At 47.6% G+C, this 18,588-nt stretch overlaps 1 protein-coding gene across 1 annotated transcript in view; it reads right to left on the bottom strand.

Moving 5' to 3' along the window:
* The window catches only part of LOC118389002 (plexin-A1-like), a 302,199-nt gene that overhangs the window by 125,838 nt on the left and 157,773 nt on the right, over positions 1–18,588 (bottom strand). Inside the window, exons 5-8 of the mRNA XM_052527317.1 lie at positions 13,706–13,806; positions 10,308–10,431; positions 9,453–9,606; positions 8,636–8,735 (exon numbers count right to left, since the gene is read on the bottom strand). Coding sequence (XP_052383277.1) covers positions 8,636–8,735; positions 9,453–9,606; positions 10,308–10,431; positions 13,706–13,806 — 479 coding nt within the window. The remainder of the gene's footprint in view (positions 1–8,635; positions 8,736–9,452; positions 9,607–10,307; positions 10,432–13,705; positions 13,807–18,588) is intronic.

Here is an 18,588-nt window from a genome sequence, read left to right as displayed (position 1 = left end):
TCCCTCTCTCTCAACTTACCCTCCCTCTCTCTCAACTTACCCTCCCTCTCTCTCAACTTACCCACCCTCTCTCTCAACTTACCCACCCTCTCTCTCAACTTACCCACCCTCTCTCTCAACTTACCCACCCTCTCTCTCAACTTACCCACCCTCTCTCTCAACTTACCCACCCTCTCTCTCAACTTACCCACCCTCTCTCTCAACTTACCCACCCTCTCTCTCAACTTACCCTCTCTCTCAACTTACCCTCTCTCTCAACTTACCCTCTCTCTCAACTTACCCTCTCTCTCAACTTACCCTCTCTCTCAACTTACCCTCTCTCTCAACTTACCCTCTCTCTCAACTTACCCTCTCTCTCAACTTACCCTCTCTCTCAATTAAATTAAATTGACATGGCAAGTTTATTACTTACATTGTCATAGGACCAACAGCAATAATAATAGAGTAGTGGACATGGGATTAGCATTAACAACAACTACAACAACAATATGAATGAGAACAACAATACATTAAAGCAATGGTAGTAGTCCAGTGTCAACATGACTGAGAAGACACATGATGTGGTATGAAAGTGAAAACAAAACAAGATGGGAAATATTATCGACATTACTTTGCACTTTTCACTGGCCGTCCTTCAGGTTGTGGCAGGAGGACACATATTTGGCTGCCAAAACTGCACATTTTGACTTTGATTTTTTTATTTTGATTTTATAGTTTCAAATTCTTTGTATTGAATTATAATTTTTTGGAAAGAAATATTCTCGTAGGTCTGAGTATTTGCCACAGTGTAATAGGAAATGCAGCTCTGTCTCTACCTCTCCCCGGGGGCAGAGTGAGCACAGCCTGTCCTCTCTGGGCAGCCAGGTTGGTCTGTGTCGACCGGTCTCTATAGCCAGACTGTGCTCACTGAGTCTGTACCTAGTCAATGTTTCCCTCAGTTTTCTATCAGTCACAGTGGTCAGATAGTCTGCCACCATGTACTGTCTGTTTAGAGCCAAATAGCATTGAAGTTTACTTTGATTTTATGTGTTGTCTTTCCAATAGGTGATATATTTATCTTTCTGTTTTGTGATGATTTGGTTGGGCCAGATTTTCTGAGTGCTGTCCCTCCCTCTCAATGTACCCTCTCTCCCTCTTTCAATTTACTCTCTCTCCCTCTTTCAATTTACTCTCTCTCTCGCTCTCTCCCTCTCTCAATTTACCCTCCCTCCCTCTACTCTCTCAGTTTACTCTCTCTCCCTCTCTCTCTCTGTTTACTCTCTCTCCCTCTCTCTCTCAATTTACTCTCTCTCCCTCTCTCAATTTACTCTCTCCCTCTCTCTCTCAATTTACCCTCTCTCTCAATTTACCCTCTCTCTCAATTTACCCTCTCTCTCAATTTACCCTCTCTCTCAATTTACCCTCTCTCTCTCAATTTACCCTCTCTCTCTCAATTTACCCTCTCTTTCAATCTCTACTTAACCCCTCTCTCTCTACTTAACCCCTCTCTCTCTACTTAACCCCTCTCTCTCTACTTAACCCCTCTCTCTCTACTTAGCCCCCCCTCTTTACTTAGCCCCCCTCTTTACTTAGCCCCCTCTTTACTTAGCCCCCTCTCTCTCTCTACTTACCCCCTCGCTCTCTACCTACCCCCTCGCTCTCTACCTACCCCCTCTCTCTCTCGACTTACCCCCTCTCTCTCTCTACTCACCCCACCCGCTCTCTCTCTACTCAACCCCCTCTCTCTCTCTACTCACCCCCCCTCTCTCTACCTACCCCCCTCTCTCTACCTACCCCCTCTCTCTCTACTTACCTCCCCTCTCTCTCTCTACTTACCCTCTCTCTCTACTTAGCACCCCCTCGCTCTCTACTCACCCCCTCTCTCTCTACTCACCCCCCTCTCTCTACTCACCCCCTCTCTCTCTACTCACCCCCTCTCTCTACTCACCCCCCCTCTCTCTCTACTTACATCCCCCTCTCTCTCTCTCTACTTAACCCCCCTCTCTCTCTCTCTCTCTCTACTTACCCCCGCTCTCTCTCTACTTACCCCCTCTCCCTCTCTCTCTACTTAACCCCCTCTCTTACTTACACCCCCCTCTCTACTTACCCTCTCTCTCTACTTACCCTCTCTCTCTACTTAGCCCCCCTCGCTCTCTACTCACCCCCCTCTCTCTCTACTCACCCCCTCTCTCTCTACTCACCCCCTCTCTCTCTACTTACCCCCATCACCCTCTCTACTTACCCCCATCACTCTCTCTCTCTCTCTCTCTCTCTCTCTCTCTCTCTCTCTCTCTCTCTCTCTCTCTCTCTCTCTCTCTCTCTCTCTCTCTCTCTCTCTCTCTCTCTCTCTCTCTCTCTCTCTCTCTCTCTCTCTCTCTCTCTCTCTCTCTCTCTCTCTCTCTCTCTCTCTCCTTACCCCCCTCCCCTCTCTCTACTTACCCTCTCTACTTCCTCCCCCTCTCTCTCTCTACTTACCCCCTCTCTCTCTCTACTTACCCCCTCTCTCTCTACTTACCCCTCTCTCTCTCTCTACTTACCCCTCTCTCTCTCTACTTACCCCCTCTCTCTCTCTCTACTCTACCCCTCTCTCTCTCTCTACTTACCCCCTCTCTCTCTCTCTACTTACCCCCTCTCTCTCTCTCTACTTACCCCTCTCTCTCTCTCTACTTACCCCTCTCTCTCTACTTACCCCCTCTCTCTCTCTACTTACCCTCTCTCTCTCTCTCTCTCTACTTACCCCCTCTCTCTCTCTCTGTCTCTCTACTTACATCTCTCTCTCTCTCTCTCTCTCTCTCTCTCTCTCTCTCTCTCTCTCTCTCTCTCTCTCTCTCTCTCTCTCTCTCTCTCTCTCTCTCTCTCTCTCTCTCTCTCTCTCTCTCTCTCTCTCTCTCTCCTTACCCCCTCCCCCTCTCTCTACTTACCCCCTCTCTCTCTACTTACCCCCCTCCCCTCTCTCTACTTACCCCCCCCTCCCCCTACTTACCCTCTCTCTACTTACCCCCTCTCTCTCTACTTACCCCCTCTCTCTACTTACACCCCCTCTCTCTACTTACACCCCCCTCTCTCTCTCTCTCTCTCTCTCTCCCCCTACTTACCCCCTCCCCCTACTTACCCCCTCTCTCTCTACTTACCCCCTCTCTCTACTTACACCCCCTCTCTCTCTACTTACCCCCTCTCTCTCTCTACTTACCCCCTCTCTCTCTCTACTTACCCTCTCTCTCTCTACTTACCCTCTCTCTCTCTACTTACCCTCTCTCTCTCTACTTACCCCCTCTCTCTCTCTACTTACCCCCTCTCTCTCTACTTACCCCCTCTCTCTCTCTACTTACACCCCCCCTCTCTCTCCTTACACCCCCTCTCTCTCTCTCTCTCTACTTACACCCCCTCTCTCTCTCTCTCTCTCTCTCTCTCTCTACTTAACCCCCCTCTCTTACTTACACCCAACCCCCTCTCTCTCTACTTAACCCCCCCCTCTCTCTCTACTTACCCCCCCCTCTCTCTCTACTTAACCCCCTCTCTCAACAGTATTCACCTCCTCCTCTACTTCCATTCTCCCCGCGGCTTTTAAACCTTCCCTCGCTTCTTGTCTAAAGCCCCATTTCATCCTCCAGCTAAGAGCGCTTGCTATGTAAATGCGCCCACTTCGGCCTTGGCGCCCAGAGGTGGCGAGTGATGAGCAGAGAGCCCAGAGAGAAGAGAGCAAAAGCAGGTGGATCCCCCTGAGAGAGACGCCAGGGATCGTGTGAGAGATGGAAAACGTAGGGAGAGATAGGGAGAGAGAAAGAGAGGGAGGGGTGTAGCCAAGAGCTTGGTATAGAAGTCTCCTGGGACAGAGGTATGGAAGAGGGGGGGTGGAGCTCTTCTGTCTGGTTTATAGAAATCAAATCACATTGTATTGGTCACACACACATGGTTAGGAGATGTTAATGCGAGTGTAGCGAAATGCTTATGCTTCTAGTTGACAGTGCAGTAATATCTAACAAGTCATCTAACAATCCCCCAACTACCTAATACACTCAAATCTAATGGAATAATAATATATACATATAAATATATATGGATGAGCAATGACCGAGCGGCATAGACAAGCTGCAATAGGTGGTATAAAATACAGTATATACATGTGATATGAGTGAGATCTCTAAACATTATTAAAGTGGCATTATTTAGAGTGGCCAGTGATCCATTTGTTAAAGTGGCCAGTGATTGGGGCTCCAAGTAGGCAGCAGCCTCTCTGAGTTAGTGATGGCTGTGTAGCAGTCTGATGGCCCTGAGATAGAAGCGGTTTCTCTCGGTCCCAGCGTTGATGCACCTGTACTGACCTCGCCTTCTGGATGGTAGCGGTGCGATATGTTGCTCCTCCATTGCTTTGCCACCAGCTGCCTACCAAGCTAATGATTTCAGCACAGAGAACTAAGGCTGACCGTGCTATTACCTCATGTCTATGTATTGACACGGTCAGCCAGTTGTTGCCTGTCAACAAACCACACTCGTCAACTCAATCATCAACTCAAATGACCGTCTTTAACAAATCATTGTTTTTTTAACGTTTTTTTTTTTTTAGATTAATTGTGTAAAAAATGTAATAAATAAAAAAACACACAAAATGCATCCAAGGCGGATGAACAACCTAAAAACCAGACTGAAATCCTCTCGCCGACTCCTCATCTGAAATGATCTGTGGGGACCTAACTCACAAATGTAGCTCAATCGATCCCCAAAACACTCACAACACGCACCAAAGTGCGCTTCTCTGTGTAAAACGGAATTTCCTGATTCCAGGCCCGGCGTGAGTAACAGGGCTTTAACTCAAAGCTCTTAAAGTGGCACACGATCTGAATCCATCAAACGTTACCCAGATTATTTTGCCCCCCCCTCCCTCTTCGTAAGGATCAGAGGCCAAGACTTTAATTCAATCCCAAAGCGCCTTTAATTGACCAATTTAGCCTTGTGCTGAGAGAGCCTGTCCATTTAAAATGAGCAATGGAAATCACAGGCCACTAATCTGACATCAGAGAAGCAAGGAGATTCATCATTGTATAAACAAATGGGAGCAGGCTAGGTCAGGCTAGGCTAGGCTAGCTACGAGTTTTCCTTATAACTACATTTCTGCATGGACATTTTAGGCCTCTTACTCCAGCATCAAATCAGGCGGCAGGTAGAGTAGTGGTTAGAGTGTTGGGCAAGTAACCAAAAGGTTGCTGGATCGAATCCCCGAGCTGACAAGGTAAAAATATGTCGTTCTGCGCCTCAACAAGACAGCTAACCCACTGTTCACCGGTAGGCCGTCATTATAAATAAGAACTTGTTCTTAATCGACTTGCCTAGTTAAATAAAAGTTAAATAAAAAAAAATGCAAGGAGGGTTGATTAGGCTTAAGCTAGGCTAGGTTTGCACAAGGCTGAAACGCAAGTTTAATTAAGGGCTAGTTAGCCTAGCGGTTGGTTCGCTATGTGTTTAGCCTGGACAAAGAACACTTGAAATTACCATTATAGCACAGTATGACGGTCCATAAAGTGGGGACCGGCGCGAGCCAAATCCCCAAACTGGTTAAATGTAGGCTATGCATCTACCAGACAAAGATCCTTTGATTTCTTCATCATGGAAAACGAGCGTGCCGTTCGCAGACTTAAGACTTTGGTATAACGAGCAGGAAAGCAGCACGCAACAACCCCCTACTATCTAACCCTTCTTTACCTCCCCAAGGAAGAACGAGCTCAATACCTCAATAACAGTTACATGGCTTAATAGGAAAGGGGGTTACCTTTCTACCCACTCAAGGAGGCCATTGAGGCTCCCACATGGGGACCCCCGACCACTCCTCCATTGACCTAGAAGTATTGCCCCCCCCAGTAACTCGCTAGTCACCACCACCCCCCCTGCTAGCATCCAAGTCTTTGAACTTGGGGGATACCCAACACAATAGGCTTTGATTTCTCTCTAGCTTCGGTTTGATTATTTTTATAATAGGTTTTTTTATAGGGTTTTATAACATTTATCAGCCTGAGGTGGACTGTATTTGGCAAGATGTACTTGATCAAATTCCTTATTTCGGGAAGGTGCCTTTTATTTCAAGTGCTTGCGTATCGCGCCTGAGTGCACTTGCCCCAAACGTCACGGTCAGGTGGGTACAAAGTATTTTGGACCTTGACAAATGGGAAAGTCTTGTTCATATTGCCACACCCTCAAAATATCTACCTCTTTTTGGCTCCGTCTACCTCCACCTGCGGTGTCTCTATACCGAATTAGACCGTAAGGACGCTCAATCACACAAGAGACGACCCAGTCACTACCTGAACCAAATTAACCACAGGGGGAAAAAAGGTGCTTAGAGGTCTTCATTCTTCTCTATAGAGAGACATCAAACCCTACTTTATTGCCAAACTATCCACATTAGTCCTAATAAATCGTAAATGGGAGGGAGATTTTTTTTTTTTTAAGAAAAAAAAATTAATGGAAATATTGAATTAAGAAGTAATCATGGCCGCGGGTGGTTTTCTATTTCAATTTCTCCACCCTTAACTGAAACAGTGGGATCTCTAATTAGATGAATATTGCTATGCAAATTTATGGAATGTTTTAAAAGCGCGGGACCAAGACATAATCAGTAGAATAAATAAGAAGGGGGGGGTACATATTTTTGGGTACATGGCGGGTACGGTTGGAGTGGGGTAGATACTATATCCATATGTATCCATGTCTTTCAACATTGAGCGAGCATATCCCTTAGCGACAGCGATTTTAACTCCATTATGCATGTAAACATCCATGGTGGAACAGCAAGAAATGATTCAAGCTCCTTTTGGAGGTTGGGTCTGTGTGTGTGTGTGTGTGTGTGTGTGTGTGTGTGTGTGTGTGTGTGTGTGTGTGTGTGTGTGTGTGTGTGTGTGTGTGTGTGTGTGTGTGTGTGTGTGTGTGTGTGTGTGTGTGTGTGTGTGTGTGTGTGTGTGTGTGTGTGTGTGTGTGTGTGTTGTGTGTGTTGCACGTGCGTACATAAGAGTAAAGCACTGTGTGTCTCCCCCCATTACAGTAGAACTCATCTCGGGTAAACAACGATCGCGCGGTCTTGAAATGTTGAGAGCATCTTTCCCTCGAGTCGTGCCCGAGTCATTACGGAAATGACATTACCAGTCTGATCTCATCATCAGACGCCCGAGCACAGATGCCCACAGCAAAAAAGTGGTCCGGAGGCACGAGTGCCAGCCAAATAGGATTTACTCAGCATCTTTCCTTGTCAACTCGGTATCATTACAAAAAAAAAAAAAAAAATGACCACTCCGTAACCAACATCTTGGATTAGATTTACCAAGCAATGGGATTTACTCGGCAATCAGCATCGATCACTGTCGTCTGCATAGACGTGCATCAGCTCTAATACTGTAGACATGATGTCAACTCCGTTACGCAAGTCCTTTATCATATTTGCGGGTTTACGGCCGGCTAATATTGCGACTAGAAGCAGCGCCAGCGTCACAGTAGCGTTACCAATTAAAGAGGTTTCTTTAGAGGCCCTAGCTGGGATCGAACCCACGAGCTTGACATTGTTAATACCACACCCTACTGAACTAATTAGTGGGGTGTGTATGTGTTTTGTGTGTGTGTGTGTGTGTGTGGGGGGGTTGGTACCACGATGGGGCCCTTTTCTCCAAGGAGGCTCGTCTGACTGGCACGGGGGACACTTGACTCGGCTTTGAGGGACCTGTGGGTCCCCCTAGCCATCTGCTGCCCTGCGGCTAATACCCAAATCAGGGGAGGGGTGGGTGGGGGGGGTCTAGTCCACACTAATACCCTAGCATAAGTCTATCTGCCCTGGGGAGAGTCTCCCCCAGAGGTCCTGCCTGGCTGGTTGTGGTTCAGATCTTTACTAAGCTGGTCCCTCCAGTCATGGCTAAAGCCTGGGTTGGGGAAACAGAGGTTGTTTTTGAAGTAACCCAAACACTAACGACGACACAAAGATGATTTCACTGGGCAGGTTTTGATACGTATTTGAATATGTATTACCCGGGTAATGAGATATTTTCAGGGAAAGGAGGATATCTAGCCTTTCGGTTACTTGCCCAACACTGAATGCATTCAACTGAAATGTGTTTTCCGCATTTAACCCGACCCCCTCTGGATCAGATTGGTGGGGGATAAAAATCGGCACCCCGGGGGGGATTAACTGTCTTGCTCAGTGGCAGAATGACCCATTTTTATTTTTACCTCGTCAGCTCGGGGATTCGATCCCAGCAAACCTTCTCAGTTACTGGCCCAACGCTCTAACCACTAGGCTACCTGCCGCCCCTATTTTAGACATCAGGAGCGCGTTTGGGAACCAATACCAGGGACTGTCAATGGCAAAGTATGAATTCTAATGATATTATCATCAGTTACAGTCGGATTACAGCCGTTGAACCTGGTCGTATATGGAGGTCTCGAATCGGCACTCAGCCACCTACGTGCACGGAGGTCACAGGCTGTGATGGGGATGTGTGCGCGTGTGTACACGGGCGCCCAGGCTTACAGCGTCCTCTCAAGGGGCAGTGTAACACAAGGGGACCAGAGGGAAAAAGAGATAGAAAGAAGAAGGGGGAGAAGAAAAAAGGGAGAATGCAGAGAAAAAGGCCAAACCTGAACGTTAAACACAACAACAACAACAAAGCGCTAGAGAACTTACGACGCGCGCACACTGCAGTTGTAGAAGACAAAGTCCACGCCGGCGAACATCTTGCCCGTCTCCTTGGACTTGAGGTAGAGCTTCACCACCCGTTTGTCCCCTGCAAGAGACACGCACGTCGCTTAGCAACACGCCATTTATGTCATGCATTGGAGACCCTGGAGATTGTAAGCAGGGGGGTAAAAATAGCTCCAAGAATCACAGGGACCACTAGATTTCATAAGAGCTGATAACAACGCATAATGGCCGATAAGAAATCTGCTTTAGGAACTTCAGTCTAAACGTGTCACTTCTGGGGGAATCTAAATATACGGCTCCTTCATCTCGGGGTTTTTGAAGAGGCGTTACAGGCAACAGTGGTGTCATGATCACGCTAGAACTGATAACGATGCATAATGCAAGGTAAACGGGACCCACTTCTGAACACTCTTAAGTGTCACTTTGGAGAGGATAAATATAGAGTTGTATTTGGTGCTTTGGGGAACAATTAGGGGCCAAACATGGGTAGTGACAGAAACACTGAGCTATCCAAATAAAGCCATGAAATGTGCAATTCTGTTCAAGGCAAAATCATGGAGACAAACACCGTAGGACAATAAAGGGCATTGTAATGGCTGGAACGAAAGGAGTGGCAAAGGTATTAAACACATTGACACCGTTCCATTCCTTCCATCTCCCCATTACTCCCTTCACCAGCCACCACTTTCGGGAACCTGCGACATCCTTATCGGCGCCACAGTCCCTTCCTTTGCAGGTTCTGGGAAACCATGGCATCGGCGTACGCCAGAGGCGCCGGGGACCAGGCGGAGTAACTCACCTTTGTCGCGGGTGATGGGGATGACGTCACGGGCCGAGGGGGACAGGCAGTAGATGCGACCCCCCTGGATGTGTCCCTCGGTCTCCACGTAGCCCTCGAAGGAGCAGTTGACCCCCGCAGAGAGGTCGGGGACGTTACGCGCCTCCAGCACCAGCTGGCGACAAATCAATGAAATATTATGGGATACATTATAGAACACAGTTAAAGTGGGGGTGGGGGGACATATAATATGCCCCCCCCCATGTTATATATACCATATAACGGACAACCGCTAATGTGGCGACCTGCTGACCTAAATGGGCTCGGTTCCAAAACGCTAGCTTAGCACTTAGCATACAGCTGAGAATGAAGTGTGGGTGCTAGAGTGTTAGCGTAGCAATTGGAACGACACCCCGCAAGACACGCATTATTAACGCGGGTTATCAAATCACATGCTATTGGTCACGTGCACATGTTAGCGCGAGTGTAGCGAAATGCTTGTGCTTCCGGTTCCGACAGTGCAGCAATATCTAACGTGTAATCTAGCAATTCCCCAACTACCTAATACACACACATCTGAAAAGGGTTGAATGAGAATATATGTACACGTAAATATATGGCTGGTTTACATGGGGACGTGCAACACGGCACGTCAACGTGAGGACCTGCTGACCTAAACGGGCTCTGTTCCAATATTCCACACTAGCGTACCATGCATTGACTAAGTGCAAAGTGGTGAGCTGGTGGAAATGTTCGGAACGTAGCCTGGGAACAGGTTGAGGGCCAAGGTAAGTGTGGGGAACATGTTAAGGTCTTCGATGAGACTTGGCTTATGGGAACATTCCCACACGAGTCCGACACGTAAGACACACACACCTGCACTTCGGACATGGTGACAGAGATGTTTTTGGGCTGGACGCTGAGCTCCACACACTGACGCTGGTCCGAGGCAAAGCGCTGGGGCTCATCCGCACGCTCACACCCGACCTTACGGGAACACCTGGAGGAGAGGACAGAGTCAGAAATAACACACACGGGTTTATTTGGCGTTCACAGTGGTTGACAGATGACACGCCACGTTACGCACACGTCAGAAACGGCGGCCGTATGATCAGACATCTGCAACAAACCAGACCACCAGTGCACCGACGTTCCAATTTGCACCACCAGCTATCACACCACCTTCTCCGTCACAAAAACACGTCTCAGTGGTAATAGAAAATGCGCTGAACTGACACTTCGGGTGGCTCGGCAATAAAAAGTTTTTTTTTTTTTTTAAAGAAAGGGAGGGAGAAATGCAAAGCGCCTCATCTTAGCCTTGATTTACCAACCTTCCCACTCAGCAGAATCCTGGCTGCCAACCACTCCCCACTGGATCTCACACACACACACACACACACACACACACACACACACACACACACACACACACACACACACACACACACACACACACACACACACACACACACACACACACACACACACACACACACACACACACACACACGTCATGGGGATATTGCTTGCAGACCACATTACTCATTAAACCCTAAAGGAAGATCCCTGGGGAGTTAAACAGGTATTGACCTGCCTTCTCTCAACCCCCTTCTTGAGTGGGGTGAGAATGAGGAGAGAGCAAGTAAGTGTCTGTCTGTCTGTCTGTCTGTCTGTCTGTCTGTCTGTCTGTCTGTCTGTCTGTGCTAGCATATAAGCTTTTAGCTCGTGTGTGTCTGTTAACCTAACTCTAGCGTTGCTGCGAGGGCCGCTCTCCTACCACGTCGAGCGTCGCACGGCCAACGACCCAGAGACGTTTTACTCTATTAAGCTAATGCCACAGGGCAAAAACACAGAACGTAAATACATGCCATTCTGTGGGCTAAAAATAGATCGAGGGATGCCATCGAACGGGAAATGAGCGGCGCGCTCCGTTTCGGTCGAGAGTGGGGAAGGTCAACAGCTTCGTGACTGGAGGTCAGCAGCGTCTCGAGTTGATCTTGATTTGCATTTCCGTCGCCTTTGCTGGCCTCGTTCGCATCTTCAATTAAAATTAGAATCACCCCCCTCATGAAAATGCACACACACACACACGCGCGCTCATGCAAAAGACACGCACGCACACCTGCCGGTCAGATGGAGTGACGAGTCGTTGTTGTTGCTGCGCGGGTGGAAGCATTAATTAAGGGAGCGAACAGCAAGAACTGGTGTTTTGCCAACACTGGAGACACAGTGCTGCGTGAGGACTTCACCTTTCAATGAGCCCAAATTGTACACGTTCACAAACGCACACAAACCAGCACACACACATCCCATAAACACACACCCTGAAGTCATGTTAGCCAGCAGGAGAAAGAGAGAGAGAGAGAGAGAGAGAGAAACACACTGTGACACCAGGTGTATCTTACATAGCTTTTGCGTGTGATGAGAAGTCGCACACCGACTATGCTTTCCTAACACGCACGAAAGCACACACGCAACAATGACGTATAGAGACCCTGGATTGCCGATGCTATGTATTGGCCATTGGGGGGCTTTGAAGCCACCGGTCGGCCATATTGGCACTCCCCAGGAGAAACAGTCCTCCATAGGAATGAATGGAATTCTACAGTATTTATTTTCAAATGTTTTAAGGACAAAATTGTATTATAAGTATTTTTGTTGTGGGGACAGCAACATTAGTAAGTACTTTAAGATTTTATTTTATATAAAAATATACAAAAGTTTAATGTTTAGCTCACTTAACATAAATTACAAGTACGTTTTAGCATGGCAATGCCCCCTGTGCACAAAGCGAGGTCCATACAGAAATGGTTTGTCGAGATCGGTGTGGAAGAACTTGACTGGCCTGCACAAAGTCCTGACCTCAACCCTGTCGAAAATCTTCGAGATGAATTGGAACACCGACTGCGAAGCCAGGCCTAATCGCCCTACATCAGTGTCCGACCTCACTTACGCTCTTGCGGCTGAATGGAAGCAAGTCCCCACAGCAATGTTCCAACACCTAGTGGGAAAGCCTTCCCTGAAAAGAGGAGGCTGTTATAGCAGCAAAACTCCATATTAATATAATACAGTATAGTTTGCTGCTATAACAGCCTCCTCTCTTCTGTGAAGGCTTTCCACTAGCTGTTGGAACATTGCTGCGGGGACTTTGTTCCATTCAGCCACAAGAGCGTAAGTGAGGTCGGGCACGGAGCGTAAGTGAGACCAACTGTGTAAGATACCTTAAAAATCTGTATATTTATTTTAATGCTTTCCTGTCTTGCGTAATATGGAGTAGGGCTGTGTGTTGTATAAAGGCACAATCATTATTTTAATTCGGTTGTTTTTGCTTACGCATCAGCTCTAATATGCATATGGGTGTTTTGAATGAATCATCACCTTAGCAAGAGCCGTTGTGTTCGGCTTCGAAAGCAACGTCGTCGACAAAACGACCAGGCTTCCCCATTCCGGTTGTCGAACTTCTCCGCTTCAAATTGATCGGTCACAGCGAGGTGACTCCTAAAAGCGTGATACTTGTTTTCGACGATGCGTGTTTGATGTGGTTTTCCCCATTGCATTTGCGCTGATGTCAGAGTGGTTAGAGGGGACAGAGTACCAGGCCGTTAGTGACCTGCCGGTCATTTAGAGAGTTGGGTACTACCAGGGGTGCATTAGATGGGATTAACCGCGACTCAACTGGGTCACATGGAATTTTACTGCGGCTGTGGTGACTGCCGGTGTGGCAGTGATACGGTCACTGCAACATTTCTAGTGTCGACAAGGACACCTGGCACTGCAATGTTTTCTGCTACTAACAGGTTGATTAATTTATCTCCAGATCATATTGACGATGGAAGAGTCTATGGTATTCTGGCAACAACTTAAAAAAAAGCTTTCATGCTAACGGAACTAGCATAAGGCTAACACAGAGCCCGAGTCCCGATACTCACGAATGTAGCCTACTTGCCTCAACTCTTGCACTCAAAAAGCATCGTATCTGGAAATAGGTGAAAGCGACGGGAATTTTTTTTTTTAACGAAAAGGTGATGGCATCTCCCAAAGAAAGACAGCAATAACAAACGTCACCTTATTTTAGGAGACGCAGTCACCTTTTCAATTCTGGGATAATGCTTTACCCAGACGAGCACCTGGTTCCAGAGAAGCCGTCGAGTAACGGTGACATTTCAAAATTATATCTTGAGATTTTGTTTTTGCCCTGTCCATTTCACAAAAGCTGAAGGAGATGATGACTTTGCTCAACCATTGGGTACACTCATCCTCGGGCGTGAACTTACACATTGTGAAGGACACACCAGCCACAGTGGGGGTCCTTGGAGCCCAGACACTGGCCACAGGTGGTGTACTGCTCACAGCTCTCCACTGGTACCCTGCTCACCTACAGAGACAGAGACAGAAAAAGAGAGGGGGAAATGAGAGCGAGAGAGAATGCTGTTAGCATTCCAAACCAGATTAAAGAAATTAAGTGCACACCATGCTAGTAGGATGACACACACGGGCAGCACCCGGGTGTAAAAGCAAGCATGTATGTGCAGGACTGTGTAACAGCGAGCGACAGTATGAGTGTGTGCAAATGTGACTGTGCGCATGCGCGTGTGTGGAACTACTTCACAGCGATTAGAGGTAACAGCCTGCTGATGCATGTTCCACAGGATCAGCCTGTAAGTTAACCCTCTACTCTAGAGTAGGCTGATGACAGATGTCTAGCAATAGAGGATCCCCTCCCCCTCCCCCGTGTGTCTGATATGATGGCTGGGTACTCTGTTTCTACTGCAGGCTCCCCTTAAAATCATGTGGTGGGAAACGGATCCCTCTAAAACGGTAAGTAAGACCACTGAACACCTCCCCCCCCAGGGGTCGTCATTGGAGCAGGGTGAGGGGATCACACAGGCATGGAGACACACCTGGGCAATCAGCGACACATCCTCTGTCGCCGTCTCTCACTCACACACACACACACACACACACACACACACACACACACACACACACACACACACACACACACACACACACACACACACACACACACACACACACACACACACACACACACACAGAGAGGCCAGCTGGAGGCGAGCCAAGTGGAGGCTCACTTTACAACAAGAGAGGGGGAGAGAGAGGTGGATGAGGAGAGGGGGATGAGGAGAGGGAGGAAGCTAGAAATGGGACATATGGTAGGGACTTCATCAGGCTGAGGGGTAAGGAGATGGGCCTGGTCAAGTATGTGTGTCAGGAGACGGTCATGGGAGGGGAGGGGGGGGTTCACATGAACAGTATCAATGTGATCCTGTGTGTGTGTGTGTGTGCGCGTGTGCGTGTGCGTGTGCGTGTGTGTGTGTGTCCACCATTCCTGTGGAGAGGTGGTGACTTGGTGGGAGCCGTCAGGTAGCCTAGCGGTTAAAGAGACTTGGATCAGTAACCAAAAGGCTGCTAGTTCGATTCCCCGAGCCGACTAGGTGAAAAATCTGCCGACGTGCCTCATGAGCAAGGCACTTAACCTTTATTTAACTTACAGGAGCAATTAGGGTTAAGTGCAATAAAATAAATAAAAGCCGCTCTGGTTAAGAGCGTCTGCTAAATGACTGTACATAAGAGAGTCAGATACCCTCATAGGGCTGAATCCTACTGTTTCCTCTACAACATGTAACATTTACTACCATTGGTTGGGAGCAGCACTGTCAAACGCAAACATGCGCAAGCAAAAACACATTAGAGGACAAGTACATTCATGTCTAGTTTGAGAAACAGATGCCTCACAAGTCCTCAACTGGCAGCTTCATGAAATAGTACCCGCAAAATGCCAGTCTCAACGTCAACATTGAAGAGGCAACTCTGGTTAGAGGCAGTTTGCACTGTTCTGTGAAGGGAGTACTACACAGCATTGTACGAGATCTTCCGTTTCTTTGCAATGTCTCGCATGGAATAGCCTTCATTTCTCAGAACAAGAATAGACTGACGAGTTTCGGAAGAAACTGCTTTGTTTCTGGCCATTTTGAGCCTGTAATCGAACCCACAAATGCTGATGCTCCAGATACTGAACTAGACTAAATAGGGACAGTTGTATTACTTTATTTAAAATCAGGACAACAGTTTTCAGCTGTGCTGACATAATTGCAAAAGGGTTTTTCTAATGATCAATTAGCCTTTTAAAATGATAAACTTGGATTAGCTAACACAACGTGCCATTGGAACACAGCAGTGATGATTGCCGATAATGGGCCTCTGTAGATAATACACCTATGTAGATATTCCACAGCAACTTCCCAGCTACAATAGTCATTTACAACATTAACAATGTCTGCACTGTATTTCTGATCAAATTGATGTCAATTTCAAAAACAAGGACATTTCTAAGTGAACGCCAAACTTAGTGTATATGTGCCGTATATTCTAGCCTGAAGGACAGTTATCTTCGGTTCCCAGAAGCATCCAGTGAGCAGTTGGCCAGCTGCCCGGACGGGACGCAGAGGGAAATGAAGTGGTGCTGAAGAATGTTAGAAAAAGGAAGAGACTTCTCGCAGCGGATCGGCTCGATGATATAAGACCCCTCTCGCATGTGGAATCCACTGTTTTAACGAGTGGCGAGGAGTGTGTGAGTGTCGGCCTCTGGTAATAAAAGAGCATTCCCGTAGGCTCTTTTACATTCGTCGCGTGAATGACCTCAAACTACCGCCATCTTGCTTCCTTATTTACAATTTGAAACCAAAGATGGAACTCAATCCCACTTTCCGTCTCCTTCCTTTTGTCATGCTCAGCTATTTATAGACGACGACAGATCTCCGGCTATAAAGTTTCCACCCTTGTTCTCCAATCTGATTTTTCAGTACCCGTACATGCCATCACCTTCTGTTAAAGCGCAGTGCTAACAGGCTTTGTGACGGCCGCCCGATGGCTCAAAGGCCCCCGTAAAGCTTTTAATATACGCGTTCATTTACCATAAACTCAAGTGATTTTTTTAAAATGAAAATGGCGGTAGGGGCCATGGAGGACCCTCCAGAAATAAACTGAGGGACGGGGGGACACCACAGACTTCTACCACAGATGGGCGGATCTTCCCCTGGTGTGGATTATCTAGTCCCTTCGGGCAGTGTTCTTCGATCATGGATCTGGGGGGGGTTGCTTTAGTCCAGCATTTACATACCCATTTCCAATCAATCACAGGCTTAAACGCTGAATAGTAAATGAGTTGTGTCGGTGCAGGGTTATAAGAAAATCTTGAAGCTAGACCAGAGGACAGGGGTGGAGGTAGGATGAAGAGGGGGGTGACTGCAGCACTGAATCAGCTCAGCTTGCCTGTCAGAACTCATCTGTCACGTAGCCAGCTGACTCCCAGCAGGTTATGATGAGATTGAGTACGGCGCTACAGTTATTCCCTGTCATCAGAGCGTCAGTCTCCACCCCCACACTCTACGCGACTCTCCCTAGCATTAGTGCAGCGCCCCATTTCAATAAACGTCTATCATCCTCCATCAGCCGCGCGGTTTAATCTGTGCTCACATGGAACCCGCGCTGCAGAAATCGATACGGGCCGGGAATGGCATCGGAAATCAAAACGGACGGGAGGGAATGTATTATAGAGGAGTCATGAGCGTGTATTGTAGCCTAGCGACTTAGCCCAGCAATAGGGCATAGGCTTCCATTGGGGATATATGGGGAATTAGTGCAGCGGTGGTTTGTGTTGCTAAGCTAGCCGGCTGCAGGACTATCAAAACCAGGCTAGCGTCCTTATTGACTGGCTTGTAAGGGCTTAGACGGATCGATGACTGGGGGTCTGTTTGATACGTTGACTGATTGGTGATAAGAAGGGAGACAAACAGTGCTGGGGGGCGGGACACGTCATACCCTTTGAAACTGACCTGTGTTCGCTCAATATATATCCATCTGTAGGACAAGGAGAGGAGGCAATGGATACACCTCCCGATGGATGGGCCCATGAAACCAGCATTATCATATTCTCCATGGTGATTGCTATCCTCTTTCCTCTCCCTCTCGGCCTCTCGGCTCGTTTCTCAACCTCTGTGGCCCTTTCAGCTCCCTCCCTTTCTACCACCCGCTCTTTATTCTCTCCATCTGTGCCTTCACCATTCCTCCCTTCCTAACATATTCCCCCTCCTCTTCAGCGGTCCCAATGCTGTCACGTCCGACCAAAGACCAACTCTGACCGAGAGCGCCCTTTCTCCAGTCCAGAGCCCCGGTCTCTTCCCATTACACTACCGCTTAGGGCCCGCTTCCTTCAAACCTTCTGTGCACTTCCACTAACAACACTTGGGCCTTCTATAGAGACTGCTTCTTGAAGTTGCCCCGAGTGGCTACACATACTGCAGAGTTGGAGTCCTTGACATGCCCTAGTACTCTATGTACTACCTGGAATAAATTGGAAAGAATGGGGAATTGGAATGAATGGAGATGAATGAGAATGAACGCACGCGGCTGTGTGTGGTACAGGATGGACAGAGAGACATCGTCTTCTTAAACAGGCCATTCCTCCCCAAATTTCTATTACATTTTTTACATTTACCTTTATTAAAGCAGGAAAAGACCCTTGAGGAGTTGAGGGGGACCTGGCAAGAGGTCAGCAGGAAGTAGTCAGTAATTGAGATGTGAACGAACGAGTGAGATCGCTACTGCACTGTACACATTCTCTATATGCTTATCCTAGTAGACAACAACAGCATGACATCATTTAGATGGGTGCCGATGCATGTTCAGCTCACTCTGTAGAAATTGTCCAAGGCCATGTAGAGTAGGGGGGGAAGAGAGCGAGAGAGACAGAGGGAGAAAGATAGCTATCCTCTCATCTCCAATCGCATCAACAGAGGCCCATTCCATTCCAATTCTAAGCTTGTCTAATCAAAACCTTTATCTCCGGTACTCACCCCCCTTCATACCCTGGGTCCAACCAAGCCCCGGGTCCAGTCCTACCTTCCCACTAGCCTCTCCTCTCCAGATCTGGTTTGAAATAATATTCCAAATGATTTCAATACTTTATCTGTGGTCAATGAACTTCGCTCTGGCATAATGGAAGCAATACAAATAAAAATGACAAAGCCCAGCAACGCGGCACTCCAGGCAGCCTAAAGTAAACAAAACAACAACAACAAAAAGTATCTGAAATATTTCAAATAGAATTTGGACCCAGGTGTGAAAGAGAGAGATG

This window comes from Oncorhynchus keta, chromosome 10 (genome assembly GCF_023373465.1).
Source record: "Oncorhynchus keta strain PuntledgeMale-10-30-2019 chromosome 10, Oket_V2, whole genome shotgun sequence".
NCBI classification, from domain to species: domain Eukaryota; kingdom Metazoa; phylum Chordata; class Actinopteri; order Salmoniformes; family Salmonidae; genus Oncorhynchus; species Oncorhynchus keta.
This window is presented reverse-complemented; position numbering and strand designations above follow the sequence as displayed.